General features: G+C 44.2%; 1 protein-coding gene across 1 annotated transcript in view; it reads right to left on the bottom strand.

Moving 5' to 3' along the window:
* Positions 1-18,723, bottom strand: part of N4bp1 (NEDD4 binding protein 1) — a 46,278-nt gene that overhangs the window by 11,539 nt on the left and 16,016 nt on the right. Inside the window, exons 2-3 of the mRNA XM_028755511.1 lie at positions 9,583-11,270; positions 317-447 (exon numbers count right to left, since the gene is read on the bottom strand). Coding sequence (XP_028611344.1) covers positions 317-447; positions 9,583-11,270 — 1,819 coding nt within the window. The remainder of the gene's footprint in view (positions 1-316; positions 448-9,582; positions 11,271-18,723) is intronic.

Genomic DNA, 18,723 nt, shown 5'->3' with positions numbered 1-18,723 from the left:
CACTCCTCACACCGACACCGGTCAACTGAGCTGTGTCTACTCTAGGCCCCCTACAAGTCCTACTTTGTACTTTGTAGCCAAAGATGACCCTGCTCTTCCTGACTTCTGCCCTCCCTGCTCCATCTCCTGAGCACCGACATCACAGGTATGCACCACCACACAGAGTTCTCACTTGCTATTTTACCAGACAGAACCAATTTAGAATTCTGTCATTCAAGATGCTGCCCGTGTGGACGATTCTATACTAAGCATCCTACGTTGAAATTTGAGGCAGTAAATATCTAATCAGAAGTATGGAAAGACCCCTGGGACTCGCCTGTGATATTGGGATCCCGTCTCGTTCTCCACTGCGGGACAAACACGGTGATGTTTCTGTTGCCGAGCTTCCAGAAATACTCAACTGCAATCGCTATTCCACGGCAACTAAAGAACTTCTTCAGACCATGGCTGGAAGGAAGGACAATTTCTTTCAGGTTAAAGTGTATAGAGAATCTAGGATTTTACCACAGAAAAGAGCAACCATACATAACAAAACCAACACAAACATGCTTTTACTGTCTCATTTGTTGTACAGTTGGCTGCTTTGTAAAGTTAGCCCTTCCTAAAGCTTAGAGTCGTGGGTCTTCTCCCTGTATTTGACAGACTGAGTATGCTGTCTTGGTGGAGGGTGGCAGGCTTGCTGTAATACTTGTTTACTATCATGGGTTTTAAATGTATTCTATTGGGGAAAAAAATACTATTCGAAAGTTCTGTCTAATCACTGGCCTCTAAGAACTTTAACTTCTTTTTTGAGACACGGTCTTGGGTATGTCATTGAAGCTGACTCAAATTTGTGATCCTCCTGCCTAAGTCTCTTGAGGTCTGGCATTACTGATGTATATATCTCCACTGAGTGAGTATCCTGGTGGTGGTGGTGTTTTGTTCCCCTCTATCCCACTTTTACTGTGTTGTAGATCAAGCCTAGGTCCTCACACATGCTCGGTCAGCACTCCACCACTGAGCTCCACTGCCAGTGTACTTCTTAGAACTTCTTATGAAGTTTATTACAGAATTTGTCCCTCAAGCAAAAACAGTTCAGTAGCTGTGACAATGCCTGTGCTGTGCCTTCCTGTGGTTGAGGACAGGAATAAAGATGTGACTCTGCCAGTACCACAGTACCCAACATTGCTGCCTCTGATGGGTGGTAGTTGCACCACCCACTTTCCATGGAACTGAAAAGTTTCTGAGTTCAAAGCTTATAAAGAACAATTTGAAAACAAGATTCAAATGAAACTAACTAGGGCCGCGGGGCTGTACTGAATGAAGCAAAGAGCCGAGAAGGAGGTAAGCATGCAGGAAGCAAGCTGGAACCTGTCAATCTGTAAAGGTCACCGAGCTCACTGTCACCACTCAACCCTGCCATAGCAATGTGACAACAGTCAGACAGCTGTAGATGACAAATAAGGCTGAGTTCCTGCTTGTAAAACTGAAAAGGGGCTGCACTCGGCCCAGTGTGTGACCTCCTGCTACTAAAGTAAAAAAAATTGCATGCCCCCCTATGTCTGGCAGTTCATTTCAAAATACAAAAACAGAAGCTAGAGAGATGGCTTCTTGGGTAAGAGCACTCGTTGACCTTGCAAAGAGCACGGATTCCATTCGTAGCACCCACATGGTGGCTCACAACCACCTGTAACTCCAGTCCCAGGTGATCAGAAACTCTCCTCTGGGTTTCTCAGGCATGTATATGGTATGCATGTACACATGTTGGCAAAACACTCATGCACATTAAAAATGTGGGTATACGGCTCCCATATGAAAGTACAACACATGCAGCATGGTGCTCAACTTCCCCACTCCTGGCCAAGGTCCTCATGCTATACTATAGTATGATGCCAACCTCATTTGCATCCCTGACCCTTGAGAGCAGGAAGAGCCGGATACAAACAGCTGGCTTGTCAAGAGGTTGCAGTGAATAGCTGCTCACAGTTCCAGCCCTCTGCCAGAGGATAAAGCCCAGTCTTTTTTCCAGAGACCCATTAAAAACAAAACAAAACCCCAAAAAACTGGGATTAGATCTTATCCCAGAAAACACATGCAAGCAAATAAACCCACTGCTGCTACCATAAGGATGTATCAGTGTGACACTTGTTACTGGGGAAAAAAAGGAGTTAACTGGGGATGTTGTTTTTAAAGAATAACCACATAAATCATTTAACACCAAAGACAGGCCTGGAGTTAAGTCAACCAGTTCTAACAGGAAGATCCCAAATTAAGACCCTCCTGCTTTTTAAGGAAAACCTGTTTAGGTCTCCAAAACCTTAAAAAGGGCCTCCATGTTAAAAACATAGACACACACACACATGCACACACATGCACACATGCTACCCCAGCCTTCTGAGGGCGTGTGACGTCGTCTCTGGAAGCACTAATGCTGCCCCAGTTTTCAGTGTTCTTTGTGGTAAGATCGTAACACATTTTTACCTCGAAAGTCTCCAGCGTTAAAAACAGAGGTTCAAAGTTTGGGTAAGTGAGTATATAGATTTATCTAGAAAATAAAACTATGTAAAAAAGAAAAAAACATAGAATAGCGTGTTGGGGTTGTGGCTGAGTTTAAGCCTCAGGCCCAAGGAGGACAAACTTCAATCTCGTGGAGCCAAATGGCTGTCCTAACAGTGGACAGTCCAGGAAGAACTCTGTTTAGACACACAGAGTCTGCAACAGATAGGCTGGCAGACAAGGAAGTGCAGACCAGGGGTCTACCCTGACCTAGAGAGCATATACTCAAGGTGTATAGAGTATAATACCTTCTATGCTGGGAGCCAAAGTGTGAGACTCCCACACATGCAGGAAACTCCTCTGAGCCTGGGAGGGTGTGTCAGCTCTCCAGGGAGACTGAATTCCTGTTCCATGCCTCTAGAAACAAATTACCTGGCTATTTTTCACACTATAGCAGCCAGTCAACAAGTCTAAAGCAGAGGAGAGCTAGGTGACAATACCAGTATGGGTCATCAACCCAGACAGGGCAGTGTGGGGAAATAGTGGAAAGCCCTTTCTTTCCAAGTTAACCAGGACAGCACAGTCTCCTTCTGGCTCCCACTTAATAAAAAGTAGCTGTGGAACCTGCTACAGAAAGATCAGCAAGAGTGGACAGAACGTACAGTTCTGACAAGTGAATGGGCAAACCCCATCTACACGGAAAATGTAGACAAGTCAGGTGCTCTCGGGCTGGGGTTTCAGCCACCACCGATGTCGAACCAGACACCGCAAACATGTCCACTGACTCATTACTGACTCATTCATGGTGACAAGGGGGAAACGCACCAAAAACATACAGAGTCAGCAGCATAAGGCAGGTGTTCTAGAATCTCTCATCATATATATGAGCTGCAGACATCATGGCAGACAATAAACAGCAATCCAGGGCAGAGCGGGACACCCATCTGCTTCAGGGGAGTTCCCACCAAGATACCCTGCTCTTGATGGCCTCAGATTCCTTCTCAGTTATGACAGCACCTAGCTGGGTCAAATGGGCGAGGGTCCTCTGACGCATTTGTGTCCAATGATGATAAGGTCTGAACATTCTAATTTCACTTCTGTGAAGACACAGGCAGGCCAGGTGCAAGCAAAGACATTACGGCCCCAAGTGTAGGTGTGGCCCTGGGCAAGGTCATGTAAGTTATTCCAAATTCTTGTCCCAAAAAACATGAAGATTCCATCACACACACACACACACACACACACACACACACACACACACACACACACACACAAATGGAGCAGGCTGAGAATGAAGTTTTTAGAAGCAGAGCATTTGCCCAGTGTGTTTAAGAACCAAAGTTCAATTCTCATACAGCACTGCCAAAAACCTTAAATTAAAAAACATTTGGTCTTAGTTAAAACGATCATGTCATTTAACAGTTAATTTAATCATGTCACCAAGTTATAAATTTTGATCTGTAACTTCTAGCTTCCACTTAATAAAGTCATGGAACCTGCTATAGAAAGACAGGCAAGGACAGGAAATATGATTACTAACATTCCATGTGAATCCACTCTGTTTTAGTTTTGATTGTTGTTTTCTAAGAGTTTCTCTGTGTAGCTCTGCTGAGTAAGCTGGCCTCAAATTCAGAGATCTGCTTGCCTCTGGCTCCTGAGTGCTGGTTATAGGTGTACGCCCTCTTAAAGTGCTGCTCTTAAACACAGACATCAGTAAGTCTGAAGAAAAGTCAAATCCTTTAGAAAGAATCAGTATCCAAAAACAGGAAGTGGCTGGGAAAGTTGGCCCAGTGGTTAAAAGCACTTGCTGCTCTTGCAGAGGGCTGGGATGCAGCCCTGGCACTGTGCCAGGTTCACAACCACTGGTAACCTCAGCTCCAGGGGACCCAACACCCTCTTCTGACGTCTGCATGCACCAGCTTGCATGTGCACGACCTCCCTGTGTCCCTATACCCATACACATAAATATAAAAATGATTAAAATAATAGGGATAATAATAACAATTCATCTCAGCAGTTAAGAGCACTTGCGGTTCTTCCAGGGGACCTGAGTTCCTAGCATCCACATCTGATTGTTCACACACGACTGTCTGTTACTACATATGGCATACATATACACAGACACAAACACAACTCACACACAAACAAGCAAACAAGAAATATTAAAAATGTATGTTACTACATGTTTGATTTAAGTGAAAGTCACTGTTTTTCAAAAACAGCAGCACTATATCCAAGTGCTGTATGTGGTATCTGGGGTGTCCTGGTGTCTGGGGAGGCACACTGTGGGCAGAGTGGAAGGCACTATATCCAAGTGCTGTATGTGGTATTTGGGGTGTCCTGGTGTCTGGGGAGGCACACTGTGGGCAGAGTGGAAGGCACTATATCCATGTGTTGTATGTGGTGTCTGGGGTGTCCTGGTGTCTGGGGAGGCACACTGTGGGCAGAGCGGACAGATGAGAGGTGGAGCACATCCTGTCCTGGGGGAGCAGCATCACTGCACACTCATGTGACCACTGTGAGAGAGGTGCTATGACTACCCCAGAGGGAAATGCCTGCGGAACAAGCACTAGGACCTGAGTTCCTACCCCAAGCACCCAGGTAACAAGGGAATGTGGGGGGGCCTACCTGTAATCCTAGCACTGGTAAAGAGACAAAGACAGGAGGAACCCTCGAGTTCCCTCATCCAGCTAATTTAGCCAAATTGGGGAGCTCCAGGTTCAGTAAAAGACCCTGACTCAAAAACAACAACAAACCAAGCAACCAAGCAAGGGGGCAAGCACCATTAGACACTAACCTTTAGCTCTGCTCTCCACATACACACAGAGACAGACTCACGAACACACATGCAGCATCATCCCATGCTCAGCCTTGGTTCAGCTGCTTCTATTATCTGAATATCAATTTGGGAAATCCTTCTACAGGTAGAAAGGTTTTACAAAGGAATTAACATCTTCAAAATCACGACATTAACTCTGTGCAGTCACTCCGTTTAAGAACTATGAACAGTGAAGAAGTGGAGCCAGTCCTGGACCACAGGGACCTGAATGGCTCTTCCAGTTTTACTTAGATAAACCAATGTGAGATGACGATAGGCAGCTGCTTGGGGACAAGGACACAGGCCCAGACTTTCACCCTGCCTTTCATTTTCAACCTCGGTCCTCCTGCCTTCACCTTCACAGGGCTGGGATTCAGGAAGGGGCTACCACGCCCAGCTTACAAGGTGTGGTGGATAAAACCCAGGGCTTCAAGAACGTTAGGCAAGCATTCTACTAACAGAGCTACATGCATCCCCAGCCCAGATGGCTAACTTCTAGTATCTAACACGGTGGCACTTTTTTTTTAAATTTTGACAACAAGTGAAAACATATAATCAATGGTTTATTTTTAAAAAAGAAAAGTAAAACAAGCTGGGCGGTGGTGGCGCACGCCTTTAATCCCAGCACTCGGGAGGCAGAGGCAGGCGGATTTCTGAGTTCGAGGCCAGCCTGGTCTACAGAGTGAGTTCCAGGACAGCCCGGGCTATACAGAGAAACCCTGTCTCGAAAAACCAAAAAAAAAAAAAAAAAAAAAAAAAGAAAAGTAAAACAATGCTTGTAAAAATTCATACCACCAGGCATGCACAGCATTGAAGTCTTACTTACACACGGTAGGCACAGACTGGAGGGTCTCCATGACTTTGCAGCCTGCCTGGTTAACATAGCAGGCCAGCAAGAGCTACAGAGTAAGACCCTTCCTCAAAACCAACAAGCCAGGTGTAATGGGGCATGTCTATAATACGAGCACTTAGAAGGCAGGCTAGATTTTTGTTTTGAGTTTAAGGTCAGCCTGGTCTTCAAAGCCAGTTCTAGACCAGGGATACATGGTGAGACCATGTTTCAAAACAAAAAACTACATACCAAAAGCTACAAGGCTGTCTTAGAGGCACCTCACCAAGCACATCAAGCTCATATGGGACATGACCTAAGAAGTGTGTGGCTGTGCTCCCCATCAGCAGTGTGCTCTGCCCTGCTGCCAAGGACAAACAGGTCCCAGAGGTCATTAAGAAAAGGACACATACACACTGAAAGAAAGGGAGACGAACTGAGCAAGAATTCTCACCACCACGAGGAAGGCAGCTGCCAAGACACAAAGTCCCCTCTTTCCTCTGAGTAAGAGATAATTCCGAACAGAAAGCAACACGGACTGTATCTGAGACACACTCTGAAGTACTTATGGATGAAATATGTATCTGAGATTTCCTTACAACCACCCAAAGGACTAGAGGGAGCTCGGCAGCAGAGTACTATCCTAACAATCAGAAGAGCCTGGCTTCCATCCCCAGTAGGACAGGGAAAATAAACAGAATAAAACAAAAAATAAAATAAGTTAAATGGTTTAAAGTGGTAGGTAAGAAGATTCCAGATGAAAAAAGATTGGTCATGAACTATCAACTGTTGAGTAAATCCACAAAGAGTCTTCTTGTTTATATCTGTTTGTAAATTTTAATGAAACAAAACAAAAAACAAAGAAAAGAAAAAAAGCAGTACTAGAGACTACTGAAAGTGCTGCTGCTCTCAGAGAGGCCGAGCTCAGTCCCCACACCAATATAGGGAGGCTCGCAGATGCCTGGAGCGCTGACTCCAGAGGAGCCAGTGCCGTTTTCTGGCCTCTTTGAGCACTCTGCAAACATGTGGAATGCATTCACACAAATACACATGCATACACATGAGGAGAAGGAGGAGGAAGAGGAGGAAGAAGAGGAAGAGGAGGAGGAAGAGGAGGGGGAGGAAGAAGAAGAGGAGGGGAGGAGGAGGAAGAGGAGGGGAGGAAGAGGAAGAGGAGGAAGAAGAAGAGGAGGAAGAAGAGGAGGAGAAAGAGGAGGAGAAGGAAGAGGAGGAGAAGAGGAGGAGGAGGAAGAGGAAGAAGAAGAGGAGGAAGAGAAAGGCAGGGGAGAACAACAACTAACATAGGTGGCTGGAGAGATACCTTGGCATCAAAGAAAACGTACTACTCCCACAGAAGACTTGGGTTCGGTTCCCAGCACCCACACAGTGGGCTCAAACGGTAACTGTAGAGCTAAGGGATCCAACACCTTTTTCTGGTCTCCATGGACACCAGGTACACACTTGATGGACATAGAAACATGCAGGCAGCCAGGCAGTGGTGGTGCAGGCCTTTAATCCCAGTACCTGGGAGGCAGAGGCAGGCAGATTTCTGAGTTTGAGAGTTCGAGGCTAGCCTGGTCTACAGAGTGAGTTCCAGTACAGCCAGGGCTACACAGAGAAACCCTGTCTCAAAAAAAAACAACAACAACGAAAAAAACCAAAAACAAACAAACCGACAACAACAACAAAAAAAAACATGCAGGCAAAACTTATACACATAAAACAAAATAAACACATGCCAATAACTAATTTTTCATGCCTGTAATAGAAGCACTAGGGGAGACAGGGCAGGAGGACTGTGAATCTGAACACAGCCTGGTCAGCCAGCCTGGGCAACTTAGGAAGAGCAGCTCAAAACGAAAGATGAAGAGGATTTGGGAGACTGGATCAGGGTGGAGTGCTTGTCTCACCCAGAGAAGGCCATTGCCCAAACATGAGTACCAGAAAAAAAATGCCATAGTTTAGTATTCCTAAAACTGTAAGACATGAGTGGCTCTTTTAGGATTCCTCGGAAGAGGCCATAGAAACACCCAGCAGCACAGAAGACTACTCTCAGGATCTTACACCTGGAGGAACTGGGAGTGATGGCTCAGCCGTTAAGAAAGACTTGAATTCCGTTTCCAGCACTCACAGCAGGTTGCTCAATCCACCTACAACTCCAGCAACAGGGGGCTGGAGACACTTTTCTGGCCCCTGTGTCCACTGTATTCAAGTGTATAAATCGACTTTCAGTCACACAGATACACTTAATTAAGAATAAAAATAAAAATAAAATATTCTTGAAAGTGTTTTTGAGGGAGCTGAGGCAAGGACTACCATTAGCAGGCAGACTGGGCCCTAGGAGGCTGTCTCACAAATGAAGGCAGTGGCTGCTCTACTCTTGTACTGGGAGTTTAATGGTAACACAAATTTCAAAGTCTAAGTCATTTACAGCTGTAGCCTATATGCCACAGAGCAATGTGTAATGTGAAAATACAGTCTCTACCGTCTCTTACCCACAGGAATAGGGTGAAGGGAAAGTTCAGAACCCCAAAAGATCAAATGTTTGGCCTAATGCTGCTTCTAGTCTAATGTTAATTTGGGTCCCCAGAATTGTTTACAAGAGTCTGAAGTAAGACACTGAGGGACCCTGACCCCAGTTAATTCTGACTGGTAAATAAAGTTGCTGGCAACCAATGTCTAGGCAGGGCAGAGAGAGGCAGGACTTTTAGGTTTCTCAGGCTTGGGACTGGGAAGAGGAGGAGGAAGGAGATGCTCCAAGCCAGAAGAGTGTGGAGGGGAGGGAGGGAGAGACAGGACGACGAAGAGTGCAGGACAGAGAGGTATGGCTGCCATGTGAAGGAACGGGGGAGTGTGGCACAGAGCACAGCCCAGTTATGCAGCCCTCTGGGTCCAGAGCAGCAAAGATAGTTTAATAAGGAATAACTGCATAGAGGTCAGGAAATGGCCCAGCTATTGTGTTGATTAAGGCATATTAAAATATAAAGGCTGTGTGTGTGTGTGTGTGTGTGTGTGTTTTAATTCATTCAGGAACATAAACCTTACTGGGGCGAGGCAGTGGTGGCTCACGCCTTTAATCCCAACACTTGGGAGGCAGAGGCAGGCGGATTTCTGAGTTCGAGGCCAGCCTGGTCTACAGAGTGAGTTCCAGAACAGCCAGGGCTAAACAGAAAAACCCTGTCTCAAAAAACAAAAAAACAAACAAACAAACAAACAAAAAAAAACTTGCTGGGGCAGGTAGCAACCGGACTACTGTTGGGATTTATATTTTAAATAATTATTTTAATATCAAATGCAAGACTTTACAAGCAGCTGATCTTCCCCCAAGAAAGGATGCAGATCCACTAGAATATACAGGACGGTCTGCACACACACACACACACACACACACACACACACACACACACGCCCCTCACACTACTTAGAAAACTATGTAAGAATACTCTGCAGAGTGACTTACGTAATTGCAACATTACTCCCATCAATAACAATATGCTTCAAATCTGCTCTTCCTGGTTCATTTTTTAGTTCCAGCTTGTAAGGTATTTTTAAGGTGTCTCGAAACCTTTGAACCCCCGTAACTGAGGAATCGATATGATCGGAGGATCCCCCGAATCGAGCCTCAGGAACTGAAGGTGGCAGCTGGGGCAGCGGCAGTGGTGGAGAAAGTGGAGGATAATTTGGCTTAGGCTGAGGAGAGCTAGAGCAGCCAGAACGCTTTTCAGAGGCAGGCTTCATATTATTTAGAAGCAAAGGTTCTGCTTGATGTTGAAAACCATTTTCAGGAAAAGCTGGGTTTCTCTGTTGGTGCCCTACAGCTCCCCTTGAAACAAAACTGACATCTTTAGGGCTGGCAGAGGCAGCAGAGACCGAGGGGCCATCGGTCTCCAGGTCTACAGGACAACCTGAGTTCTGCTTTGAGCCCCAGATCTCATGTTTCTGTCCCGCTGGCACTGTTCTGAAAGAATTAATTCTGCAGTTTGAGGTACACTGTTTAGAGTCTTTGAATGGTAACTGAGAGAATCGTTCCACCATATTTTGCTCTGTGGAACTCTGTGTTTTCTTTGGAGTGGAATCTGCTGTGAGTTCATTTGTGGTACTCCCAACTCCTGCACTTCTGCTCTGACTGGCCTCTGGATACACAGTGCAAGGTGGAAAGTCTCTGTCTTCTTGGAGCCTTTTATTTTCTTTTTCAATTTCTTCTAAGAGCAATAATGGTTCTGTAGAAGGCCCATACTCCTTAATGACCTTTTCAACAATCTCTTGGGAATAGCCCATGGTTTTAAAGAAGTTAACAAGGATATTGTATTCCATTTCTTCTGTAGTGTCTTTTCCATCAGGGCTTAGATTTGTAGAGTTCGTAGCAGGATCAGACAGGTCGATGACTTCACTTCCAGCTGATGCCTTATCATCTTGCAAAAGCTCCCCTTCTGGAACATTCTCTAAGGAAAACTGCTTCTTGGTATGCCTTTCTTCCGTATCAGAAGACCTCCTCTTGTGACAAACTCTGTCTTTGGAAACAGCATCTTCATCTGGACTTAGACCATTCACTGGAACAAAAAGCACATCTGGTGAACTAGAAAAGACTGTGTTCATTTGTTTTGTAAGCTCAGAAACAGGGGTCCTCGCTTTATTTCTGGAATCTTCCTGTACAATAATTTCATCTCTAGCAATACTCGGTCCTGTGGCAGCACTCTGTGTGAACTCTGGTGGCCGCACGTCTCCAACAGTAATGACATCATCATCTCCTGTTTCAAACAGATTCTCTTCCCCCTGGGTGAGACTCAGTAGTTCCTTCTTCAAGGAAGTAGGCAGAATCAACAGGTCCATTGTGTAACTGTCTGCATGGGCTTCGACAAACTGTCTGAATTCCCGTTTGATTTCCGACTCTCTCTGATTACTGGGGAGGTTCTCGTTATTCTCAAAGAGTTTTACAAACTGCTGAATGTGACTCCTGGCCATGACCACAGCCTCGGCACTTCCTCGGATGCCAAGAAGCCCAGTATCTAAAACGCAGAGGTCAGCACAAGTATCCTGAATCAAGCTCTTCAAAAAGAGGCTCTGTGCCCCAACAAAAATGCAGTGCATGGCCTTGGGGTAGCGCTCCCTTTCCTCCAGCTCAGGCTCGCAGAGCCCCTTGATATACTCCTGTGAAGAGAAGACAGAGTTAGACCAACTCACCGTGTTCCCAGGACATGACTGTCAACAGCCAGGCTGGATTCTTTTTTTTCTTAATTATTAAACCTATCTATAATTTGGAGCAATATGCCTTGATTTCAATGAAAATAAAAAAATACAGTTCTGAACTTTGTGAGTGTGTGGGGGGCTATTTGTCTGTTTCACTCTGAACTGTTTAATCATCTTTAGAGGAATTGAAACTTTGTATAATTTACAGAGTGGGAATGTATAACCTTTTCACTGTGTCTTGCATTGTGATCTTAGGGGCTTGCCTAGCTACACAGTGGATAATCCCACGGATGGATTCATTTGTATTTAGAGAACATCTCCTTGCTACTCAGTCCTTTATCACAGTGGGGTCATCTCCCTAGAAACGATAATCTGATCAGTGAGTTAGGAGAGACTAAAGGCCTTTGGTTTCCAGAATCAACAAAAATGATTGTCCTGCTTCCAGGTTTCTTGAAGACATTAGAAGCAATAAGGTTGAAGTATACAGAATACTAATAGGACTGCCACTGGCTGCTGCTGCTACTGAAGGAAGCTTTAGTAAGGTTAAGATAGGGAGCTGGGGCTGGTGAGATGGCTCAGCAGTGAAAGGACTTGCTGCTGCCAAGCCTGCTGGTGCTCTGTGGGATCCACGAGGTAGAAAGATAGAATCAACTCCTGCAAATCATCCTCTGACCTTCACACACATGCTGTGGCAGCACACACCCACACACCCACGTGTGTACACACCTACCCACACATATACATATACACCCAATAAACGAATGGAAGAAAACTTTTAAGGGAACTAGCTTCCTTAGCAAGTCCACTGCTACTGGAGACAAAAATCAAGTCAGGCAATTAAGTGTATCCAACATACACAAACACACACACACACACACACACACACACACACACACACACTCAGTGAAAAACATTTGTTAATATCCCCACCAACTTTGGCTCTGGAATGTGGTCTCAAATTCCAGAAATACTTGCGGTGTAGTCTTGCTCAAGTTACCAAACCAAAGCCCAGACTCTTCAATAGCAAAGGTAAGAATGGCGCAGTCACGTATAGCTAGGGGAACCTAAGTCCTTATAATGGCACCTTGGCACATGGTGGGACTATTTCTTCGATGATCAGTGAATCTTCTAGATCATTTGTGAGAAATGAGATCTAACCTATACCTTCAACTAAAATTAGAACACCATCCCCCAAAGCATTGCTATTTAAAAGCCTGGCCTGTGCAGCACCAGTCAGCAGGTTTTTGAGCTTGAACTTAATATGCACTTGCTGCTGACAGCCACGCCCCTAAAGTAAGAATCCATATTCACATACACACACACACACACACACACACACACACACACACACACCTACCCCTAACCTTTGTGCATATATTTAGAACCACTAAATCTGAGTAAATAGAACAGTAGAAAGGAAGAAATTCCTATCCAAATAGTATGATATGTCTGTCCCCAGGCTGTCACTGCTCTGGAGTCCTGTCTTTACTGAGGTTTGTAGTCTTGATGAAGCACAGAGTCGTCTTGTCTTTTTAATAAACATAATCTTCTATTTTTGTTAACACGAAAATTTAGTTAAACCAAATAATGAATTGTCTTCTCTTCCTGAATATCCAACATCTAAGGCCAGCGGCCTTAGAGCTCCAAGTGGGATCTGAGGACGTGGCTCAGCTGGTAGAATGCTTGCCTAGCACACATCAGGGCCCGAGTTCAAATCTGGAACCATATAAAGCAGGCATGATGCTGTATGTCTACAATTCCAGTAATTAGGACGTTGGGGGCAAAAGGAACAGAAGTCCAAAACCAACCTCAGCTACACAGAGGCAAGGCCAACCTTAGCTACTTGAGGCTCTGACACAAACAAATGGTTCTCTCTGGGCAACAATTGACTGCAACTTGTTTGAACTTATGATATATTTACATAAGATTAACTTATGATATATTACATTAGGCTTTAGATTACTTTTATAGGAGCTGGAGAGACGGCTCAGCAGCCCTTCCAGAGGTCCACAGGTTTGGTTCCCAGCACTCATGTTAGGCAGCTCACAACAGCCTGTAATCCCAGTTCTTGAGGACGTGACACCTGGCCTCTGTGGGCATCTGCACATTCCTGTCTTCCTACCACATGCACATAAATTAACAAACTCTTTAAAAGGAGAGAATATTTTATAATGCATTTTATCTTAAGCTAATAAAAGTTTCAAAAGAATTAATTTTTAAAAAAAGCAGTATACAGACTCTTTACAATCCATTTCTTTCCCCCGAATCACTACCTATATGATGATATCAGGGGATCAGAGCGCCTGCATTGCATGTACGGGCCTAGAGATCGCGAATAGTTCATCACATGGTTTTATAAAATCATCATCCTTGTTTCAGTGTTCAGAATCATCCCATTACTACAGATTTCCTTTATCTTTTTATGGTCACACCAGCTTTACCTTCAATCTCCTGGTAGTTACTTGATTTCAAAGTCATAGTTTTGTGACATTACTATTACCATTATGAAAATGGAGTTACAATTTAACGTTAAACATAAGGCACACACATAAAGTGCTGTGTGTAACTGTCCACGCACAGGCCTCCCTGCATTTGACTTGTATCTGCCCATCATCTTCCTTCCTATAGCTGTCCTACTCCGCCCCTGTTGCTCTTCTACCCCACTGGTCCCTTCTGCTTTCATCTCTCTCCCTCTCCCTCATTCCCTCTGCTTGCACGCACGCGCGCACACACACACACACACACACACGATTAAATCCAGGCTCCACATAAGAATACATGGTATTTGTCTTTTCCAGCCCCCATTTTCCTCTCTACCCTGCCCACTTAGGTCCTTTACTCTTGTGAGTTTGAGGCCAGCCTTGGCTACACAGCAAGACCTTGTCTCAAGCAAACAAAACACTATAAAGAAAAATAAAACTGCTATGAAGAGTTCTATTCAGGTTTTTATGTCAGTTTTCAGCTCTCTGGGATCAATGCTGAGGGACACAGCTGCTGGCTCACATGGGAACACACATATTTAGTTTTCCTAGAAGCAGCTCAACTATTTTTCAGATGGCTATACAATTTACAGTACCCCCAAAATGGATGAAATCCAGTTTTCCCAAAACCGCCAGTTTTTCATAGTGTGAGTTTTTATTTTTGACATTTGAGAACGAGTGTGGTACACCTTAGCTCCTATTCCCTCCTGGCTGACCAGTGGCCCTGACCATCTTGCCTAATGCTATCTGTCCTCTCTAGCAAAATCTCCTGCTCTTGTCTTTAATCACTGAATTTTGAGACCACCTTAAATATTCCAGTTTTTTTGGTATGAAATGTGGTTTGCATCTATTTTATATATACTGGTATTGAGATGGGTCTCATGTAGCCTAAGTTGGTATCTACCACGTGGTAATCTATATGCTAAAAATCAAACCTACGATTTCAGACATGCTAGGAGAATACTAAGCAACACGCACAGACCTTTCCTTCCATTATCTATGGATTAACAGGGTGTTTTGTGGTGGTAGAAGTCTGACATTTTAAGGAAGCTGTCTGTTTATGTTTTCCTTCACTAAGTTCTGACTCCTTAGAGCTCACCTATGTCATCTTATCCAGGTTTTGTATTTAAGAGTTGAGGCTTTAGTTCAGCAGCAGGATAATTGCTAAGGAAAGCACAAAGTCCTGACTTTGGTTCTCACTGGTTAAGGGGGAAAGGATTTTTTTTCATTCAAGACCCCAAAAAAGGTGCGTGGTGGTGCCGGAGAGCTGGCACAGCGCTTTAACAGACTGCTGCTCTTCCAGAGAACCTAGGTGCAACTTCCCAGTGTCCACACGGCAGCTCACAACCCCCAGCAAGCAGCCATATTCCAGTCTTTAGACAATACCGCACCCAACAGCCAAAATATGTTCCTCTCAAGAACCCACAGAGCTATCAAGATAAACATTATGCTGACCATGAAACAAATCTCAACAAATTGAAAAGAACTGAAATTATGTAGAATTATCTGACCACAAAATAATCAAACAAATCAGTTACAGATAAGAAGACTCTCCCAATAACTGGAAAGTAGAAACTGAACGGCATACTTCTAAGTAACTCATAGGTCAAGGGAATTTTCCTTTTTCTGTTCCTTTCTTTGGAAGAGCATAGATCTTCCAGACACGTGAGCTCTTTTTTACAGTGCTAGGGATGAACCCAGGGCCTTGCCGTGCTAGGTAGGTGTTCTGCTGCTGAGCTGCACCACAGCCTCTCTAGGGAAATTTCTCAGGAATGGATTGAACTAAATAAAAAGAACATGAACGATCAAGGCACGACAGGCGCAGCACTGGAAGGGATGTTTACTTATATTCTCATTGGCTTTTTCCAACAGTCTCACACGGCCCTGACTGACCTAGAATCCACTATGACGATCACCAGGTGAGCCTTAGCTCGGTGATCCTCCCACCTCTGCCCCCCACCCCGTGCTGGGATTACACACATGAACAAGCATGACTAGCTTGAAAAGGAAATTTATAAGACAGAAGTGCACATACTAGAAAACAATAAACAATGGGTATGGCAACTCACACCTGCAATCCGCTTTCATCGAAACATTCAGGAGGAAGTGTTGGGGGGGTGGACATGAACTCAAGGGCAGTTGTTCTATAGCGGGGAAGTTGGCCTCTGCCTCCTGAGTGCTGGGTTACAGGTGGTCTCTGTGCCTGCTCACCTTTTACATGGGTTCTGGGGATTCAAACTACAGTTCCCAAGCTTATGCAACTAGTGTTTTACCTACTGAACCCATTCCCATTCCCCACATGTAAAAATTTAAGATACCAGGATCAAGGCTCTTGTTTTGTTTCGTCCTGTGCTGGGAACCAAGGTGTGAGCCCCGTACACATTAGACCGATGCTCCACCGCTGACCTCCATGCCCAGATCTAAGTCTAGTTACTCTTGGATCCTTTCTTCTCCCCTTTTAAAATAGCTGCCATAGACAGACGTTAAAAATGCAGCATACAATGCATACTTTTTGTTTTTAGCAATCAAATCAAGTTGAAGCACTCAGGGGCAGGTGTGGAAGAATAATCCCAGCCTATAATCCCAGCACTGAAGAGGCTGAAACAGGAGAATTCCGAGTTTAACAAACCACTCTACTTGGCTACATAATGACACTTTACACCAAAAACTAAACAAACAAAACATCACAAAAGGAGAAAAGTATCCGATTGCATTTCCTACTATCCAATTGCGTTTGCTACATCCATGTAAACTGTAGCAATTTAGAACTTTAGCAATTCTTTCAAAAAGTTATTTTTGTCATTTTCAACTATGGGATGGGGAGGATGCACACCAGAGTGTAGGTGCCTACAGCGGCCACTGGAGTCAGGTGGTTGTGAGCCACCTGACACAGGTGCTGGCAATTGAACCTGGGTCCTTGCTCTTAACTGCCGACCTACCTCTCCAGCCCTCAACTTGAGCGATTCTTACGAAGGTGACTGTTAGCAATAGTTTTCCTTTACTTTTTTTTTTTTAAGTGAGACTGCTCCATTCTACTCTTAAATGATAATTTCCTGTAAGAGAGAATGTTCCATAAAAGTTCTTTCTGTGTGTGATTCTAACCCCAGGGGAGAGGGGCATGTCATCACTGTGAGCTTCAGATCAGCCAAGGTTGCACAGTGGGACACTGCCTCATGAATGGCACACTGGAGTTGCTGGTGCACAAGTGTTGATTTCAGCAACAAACTTCATAAAACATTTATTTCTCCTTCAGAAGATTAGCTAAAGGAGACACACTAGTTTACATTCTTTGTGACCATGACCCACAATCCATGTTTGAAAAGGAACTAATGGCTGTATATTTGCTTTGTGAGACAGGTCTTTTGTGGTACAGGCTGGCCTTGAACTGACTCCTGAGTTTTTAGCTTCCACATTCCAAATGCTGCTATTAAAGTTTGTGTCCCCATAGTGAGTTTGAAAAATTGCTTTTTTAATGTGTTGTTTGGGGCTGGAGAGATGCTTCAGTGGTTAAAAGCATTAGTTGCTTTTCCAGATGACCCAGCTGTAACTTTAGTTCCAGAGGACCTGATATCCTTTTCTGGTCTTCAAGAGCACTGCATGTATGTGCTGCACAGACATACATGCAGGTAAAATACTCATATACGTAAAAAAAAAAAAAATCCCTAAATACAACAGAAACAGGGTGAAATCTCATTTTGTCAAATTGCAGGTAAAAAGTCATTTTAAAAGGTCTATTTCCTTTGACATGCCACCAATAAATATCATTTACATATATGAGTTATCAAATCTTTCTTCAAATTGCTAATTGTCAGATGTTTTGTCAAAAAAAATCTAAGCGCTCTCTGCTCCATGAACAATTTAGGTGGTACAAGTTCTCACCCCTCCAGGGAACTGGATATTTTGTGACTGAATGAATCCAGCATCAGTATCCCTGCCATGGCTGCACCAATCATTTTAACAGTGGACTACCTAATCCACACATACAGCAACTTTTATCTTGAGGACTTAAGCAGAAAAAGAACCTTGACTTCTAAGACATTAACTATAGCAACTAATGTGAAATTCTTGTATTGAGTTCATTTGCTCATTTTATAAAAAACAGATTTTACTCCTGGCAAGATGGTTCAGCAGGTAAATGTGCTTGCTGCCAAAGCCTGGTGATCTGAGTTTGGTCCCTGGGACCTACATGATGGAGAGAGAGAACAAAACTCCTGCGAGATGTAAGACTGGGCAGCTAGTGCCAAAGCTACACAGTGAGTTCCAGCCAACCTAGGCTGATGGGCTAGAGATCTTGTTACCAACAGTAACATTGAGGAGAATGCCCAGCTTCTGAGGTTTTAGTTGCAATTTTGCTCTAATCTTGCGGGTTGGTTCTTTTTACACTGGTTCTTTGCTGAAACTTTTGGTTTTGATAATTACCTACTGGGGATTTTTTGTTTTGTTTTGAGGCAGGATTTCACTGCTTCAAAATGTAATCTTGGTTGTCCTGGAACAAAGACTCACCTCTCCCTGCCTTCTGAGTGTGTACCACCCATGCTCTATAAGTAGGAAATTTTTATAACAGGTGGTTTAGCTTTTATCAAGTGATTCCAACACCTGTGTGTTCCTCAGTAGTAATATTTGCACCCTTTCCTGCAAGAATTAAGATTTTCCCAATAACTCATAGGCCAAGTCACTTGTTATCCACACTGAATGCTAGGGTACCCGATGCTAAACTAAAGTTCTAAGAATGTTGGCATGTTTGAGGGATAACAGATCTGTCTTATGAGTTGTGATTCCAATGCCATACAGTTTGGAATGTCCAAGCGCAGGACGGTGCCATGCTGTTATGTTCAGTTCTGAAAAGCCTTTTGGTTTTGTTTGAGATAGGGTCTCTATTATGTAGCCCTGGCTGTCCTGGAACTTGCTATGTAGACCAAGCTGGCCTTGAACTC

This window comes from Grammomys surdaster, unplaced genomic scaffold (genome assembly GCF_004785775.1).
Source record: "Grammomys surdaster isolate TR1022 unplaced genomic scaffold, NIH_TR_1.0 126063, whole genome shotgun sequence".
NCBI classification, from domain to species: domain Eukaryota; kingdom Metazoa; phylum Chordata; class Mammalia; order Rodentia; family Muridae; genus Grammomys; species Grammomys surdaster.
Note: the sequence above shows the minus strand (reverse complement) of the source record. Positions and strands in the feature narration are given on the sequence as shown.